Source organism: Spinacia oleracea, chromosome 3 (genome assembly GCF_020520425.1).
Source record: "Spinacia oleracea cultivar Varoflay chromosome 3, BTI_SOV_V1, whole genome shotgun sequence".
NCBI lineage: Eukaryota > Viridiplantae > Streptophyta > Magnoliopsida > Caryophyllales > Amaranthaceae > Spinacia > Spinacia oleracea.
In genome coordinates this window covers 36,489,964-36,495,386 of record NC_079489.1, presented here as the reverse complement: position 1 = coordinate 36,495,386, position 5,423 = coordinate 36,489,964, and the positions used below count along the sequence as shown (strand labels likewise).

Sequence of the window (5,423 nt, the reverse complement as noted above, 5' to 3'; positions counted from 1 at the left end):
TTTTTATCTCCACCCAATGGCAATAGATGGTAATTAATGGAAATTTACAAAGAAAGAAAAAAAAGAAAGATAATTTGAGACGAGGGACTTGTAGCTTTCAACGTATTCTTGTTGCAGTGAAGGATTGATCAATCTATCGTTTACAGTCTTTACACAAGTTGAGTGTAATTTATAACTGGGAATCAAAGAGACGGTAAAAATCATATAAGGGAAGACAGTGTAATATGGATGGAATAAAAAGGAGTAATTGTTTATGCACATATTTTCACCTCATAAACATTCAACACTACCTTTGCTTCCTTTAATAAGTTGAGTACAATCAGTGCCCACTCTCCTCCACCGCCCACTCTTCTTCACTCTCTCACTCTCTCACTTTCTCTCTCTAACTCCTCATTCCTCCATTTTATAATAGCTAAATTCTTCCCCCTTTTTATAATTTTTATTTTAATAATTTCATCATGAATAATGATCCCTACTCAAATTTCTACATCAAATGGTCTAAATTCAACTCTCTTCACCATTCATCTTCTTCTTCTCCATACATTTTCTGCAACAACAACAATAATAATTATTATTCAAATTCCAACAATAAAATTCCATCCCCACCTCTTTCTCCCCCATTAAGAGAAGCCCTTCCTTTATTAAGCTTGTACCCTTCGAATATGGATATCGTGGATGAGAATATTAATAGCCGGAATTCGGCTAAACCCGGTAGAAGATCTAAAAGTAGTAGCTTAGAGGAGGAGGAAGAAGAAGAAGACGAGGAGACGGTCACAGTGGCTTTGCATATAGGGTTACCAAACCCTAGTGCAGCTGATCTCGCTTCGATTCTCTCTCCTCCTTCCACTATAAATAATAATAATAATAATAGTATACTTAGGGATGGAGATGGAGATAGTAAGAATAATAATGAAAATGATGAGGAAACTGAAGATTTTGGGCATCCGTTGATGAACAGGCTTAATAAAGGGCAATATTGGATCCCTACTCCTACCCAGATTTTAATTGGTCCTACTCAGTTTTCTTGTCCTGTTTGTTACAAAACCTTCAACCGCTACAACAACATGCAGGTCAGTCTATCACTTTCCTTTATCCCCTTCTCTCTCTCTCTCTCTTTTTTCTATCCATTAAAGGCCGCGTAGTGCCAGACCTGGAAAGTCCTGGCCTGGCCGTGAGTAGGTGGTATCAGAACTCTCGGATCGAATCTCGTTTACATCATTAATATTTCGATCTGCACTCTAGACGTCTCTACTGTTGTTATCCTAACAGTAGGAGATCAGAGGCGGATTGTTTATTGGACAATTAATTTGAAATTAAAACTTATTTTGCTAGATTTCATTGATAGTTGATGTTTTAATAGAGGAAATCAAGGAAAAAAGATAGTTCTTAAGACAATTATGCATGGATTAGGGGTGCTTGTTTGGAGATTTAATAATTAAATCTATAATTCAATAATCTACCTAGACAGACAAAATCAAAACTATACTTTACTCAATTTATTAATAAAAAAAAAGTTAAATATTTAAGTATTTAATAAATGTGATTTAACAAGACAAGGCAATGTTCCTTCTGTAAATAGGATGAGTGCTTGGGAGTTTGTGCTCATCTTATTGATGCATAGTAGTAGTAGTACACTAGTACTATTCTTTTGATTATGTCAGTTTGCTGGGTCAAAACTCAACATTATTTCCACTCTGTCTCCTTCCCATCTTTCTCTCTCCTCCTTCCATGAACGTCTGCAAATATCCAGTAAATAAAAACCTTCATACAACTGCATGTCATCAATTATGATCTCCCCTCCCTTGAGTAATTCTGAACCACCTCTGTCCGGAATCAGTTGTCTACGTTATTGGTTGACTAGTTATATGTAAAAGCCATGATGATATCAAAATATCAAATATATGAGAATTAATTCCGAATAAAGGGAGTATATATCGTCGAGTTGGGAGAATGGCGAAATCGAGTGCTTATGAGGAGTTATATTCAGGGTAGCAGAATCATGGAAATCATTTTCTAGTGGCAAGCAGAATCTTTTATTATTTAGCACATATATTGCTGATTTCTCCAGCTACTTACAATAAGATCCCCAACAAATAGATAAAATTTAATTCTATTCGTTTTTTTTAAAAATCATCTATCTCTCTCAATGACAATTGCCTTTCAATGATACCCTACTTTTTAAGGGCAGCCCATTTCTTGAAATTGACAGAGGCTAAAAGGGACAAATTCAAGCACCTATGCTTTAGAATTTAGAAACTTCTTTAAATTTTCGTCTGATCTCCCTTTGGTATTTTTTTTTCTGGGTGTACAGCATTGTGTTTTAGATGATCTACAAAGTTAAGCAATGCGGTTTAATTTGAGAAAATTCGAAAAGTAATTAAGTAGGATTAAATAGGTAATTAACCTAAGTGCAATGTTCTTAACCTACCTTCAAGAAATTATGGGGGTTAAGACGGGAAGAGACCTATGCAATAGTTGTGATAATGTGGATGTGAACAAACTTAGTTGATAAAGTTTTAAACGGGTGGTACCAATAACTAGGATCGAATCCATGCCAATCTACTCCCTCCATTCCTTTTTGATCTTCCTGTTTCTATAAATGTCGTTCCTAAATGGTCTTCCTGTTTCTATTTTGGACATGACTTTTTACCATAAATTTCCTTATCATCCCTTGTCATCTTACTATTTCTGTATCTTTCTACACCAAATAAAAACATAGGTGTGTTGGTTATATTGGATCTAGAATTCACCCCTTCTATAGAATTGACTCATCAATATCCGGACCTTAATATTATTGTACATGAATACTATTGATGGTTTCTTCATGAATATTACCACAACATTGACTCGGATATGACCAGAGCATATTGACTTGAATTGAACCAAAATTTAATAAACTAGTAGCGATTGATATATGCTAACCTAAACTAAATATAACATGAACTGAAAAATAATAACCCAAACTAAGTGGGATGATATATGCTAACGATGTAGTTCATTTTTTTTCTTCTTCTAATGGTTGTTTAAGACCATACTTTTTTGTGATAATGGTTGGTTAAGAACATCATTATTATGACTGAGAAAATGGGGAGATACATACTCTTCCGTTTCTCATTTCCTCAAATATGATGTTTAACCTATCACCTTCTACATAGTTTTCAACCTTTTTTAATGATGTTTTACCTATCCTTTGAACTCAAAATCCTTTATATGATCAATTTGAAACTAATCACTCTATTTTTTTTTTACCATTACTTGGATTTACTCCCGCCATCCAACAAATAATAATTGATAGTATTATGGTTCTTAAGTGTATCTTCGAGTCTTTGACTATAGTTATTTTTAATTATTACCAACTCCTTTTCAACAAGTTCTTTATACTTACTATTTGTCCGGACTCCAATGCAATGTTTGAACCTTAATATATCTAATTTTGTATGGCAAAATAATATAAAAAGTTGATACTCCGTATTTATAAAATACATTTCAAGACGAATCTAACAAGATATCTCATGATTTTTTTTGATAGATATAATAGTGGGAATTTATGGTCAAAGTTTTGACTGTACGTTGGACACATTTTTCAAAGCGTAAAGAACTTAATGAAAGTATGTAAGTAATATTTGTTACCAATGATGATGCCTTCATTCTCAAGTTGCGCCTCACTTTAAATATATATACTACTACACTAGTATAAAAAAATATGTTGGTGATCATATTTTGTAAATTTTATCCATGAAAACCGAAACGGTACTGTACTTTGTTGACAAGTACAGGAATACAAAACAATGAGGTGCACTTTCACCAAATTTCTTGTCTTCAAATGATGTTACTAATCTTTCTCTTACGATATACTAACAACAATTTTGGCTTGGAGATATGATATGCTTAGTAACGACAACTCTGGAGCCACTCTTTCACCTACTTATGGCGATTTTTACCACTCGGATGAGAACATAATTAAAGTTTCCAGTTAAATTCCGGTGGCACTCGTTCGGTATAACCTTTGGTGATATGCATAGTGATGACTACTAATAAAAAATCATACATGTGATGTTGAAGTTTTCAGTTTTTAGTTTTTTATGGTTTTGAAATTCATATGATTTAGAGTGAACTATGAACTAAAAATAATCATACATATAATAATAATTTTATTTTGTAAACTGACAAAAAAAAAATAGGAAGCTACTTTTTGTGGTTTTGATGGTTTTTGGTTTTGCGAAATAACAGAAAAGTAAAAACTAAAAACTAAAAACTAAAAACGATATCAAACGAGCCAAGATAAATATATTATGCAATTATTAGGTGGTAATGAAGTTTAAATAGAGAATGTATAGAGATTTTGGTTTGTTGATGTAGCGATTGGGTGCACTAAAATGTTGTTTTATGGTACATGTTTGTAGATGCATATGTGGGGGCATGGATCTCAATACAGGAAAGGACCAGAGTCATTGAGAGGCACTCAACCAACAGGAATGCTAAGGCTACCATGTTATTGTTGTGCACCAGGTTGCAAGAACAACATTGATCATCCAAGAGCGAAGCCCCTCAAAGATTTCCGAACTTTACAAACCCATTACAAAAGAAAGCATGGAATTAAGCCTTTCATGTGTAGGAAATGTAGCAAGGCATTCGCAGTTAGAGGTGACTGGAGAACTCATGAGAAGAATTGTGGTAAGCTTTGGTATTGTATTTGTGGGTCTGATTTTAAGCATAAGAGATCTCTCAAAGACCATATTAAGGCCTTTGGTCATGGCCATGCCTCGTATGGTGTTAATGGCTTCGAGGAAGAAGATGAAGCTGCATCTGAAGTCGAACATGATAACGAAGATAATCAACCAGTCAAGGAACAATCACCGGCCACTAGCTTAAATTAGCACGTTAGCTAGCTAGCTACCTCGGTGGTATTTGCTTCTTCCTTTCACCTACTCTTTCATATATGTGTATATTTTATTAAGTTAAGTTAGCTAAAATTCTAAGCTATATAAATATATAACACTCCTTTGATTTAATTAGATTCATAGTCATGTATATTCATTTTGGGTTTATGTTTAGTCTCATGATGAAAAGATAAAACACTTTCTAGCAATATGAGCTTTTGAATAAGTATTGTTTTTGCTTTTGGGTGATGGTTTGATTAGCAAGGATGGAGGAGCCTAATGGATTTTGCTTTAATTAATCAACTTTGGTAAAGGAAAATTAAAGGAGCTACGTAAGACAACCCCACAGGCCACAGCTAGCCGATGGGAAAGTTGAGCAAACTAAAGTTATTTTCTTATGTATAGTATTATGGAATTAATGTTTTGTAGATGTATCTCTATTACTACACTAAGCTAGTCAATTCGTGGGATATTAGATATCCATCTAAAATATATTATATGAAATGTAAATCATGTATCACATTCATTTACATTTATCCGATA

General features: G+C 33.6%; 1 protein-coding gene across 1 annotated transcript; it reads left to right on the top strand.

Moving 5' to 3' along the window:
• Positions 1–306: 306 nt before the first annotated feature.
• Positions 307–5,122, top strand: LOC110786992 (zinc finger protein WIP2). Its single transcript, XM_021991573.2, has 2 exons — positions 307–1,070; positions 4,404–5,122. The coding sequence occupies exons 1-2, from the start codon at positions 459–461 to the stop codon at positions 4,875–4,877; spliced, it is 1,086 nt and encodes a 361-aa protein (XP_021847265.1). The 5' UTR covers positions 307–458; the 3' UTR covers positions 4,878–5,122.
• The last annotated feature ends 301 nt before the right edge of the window (positions 5,123–5,423 follow it).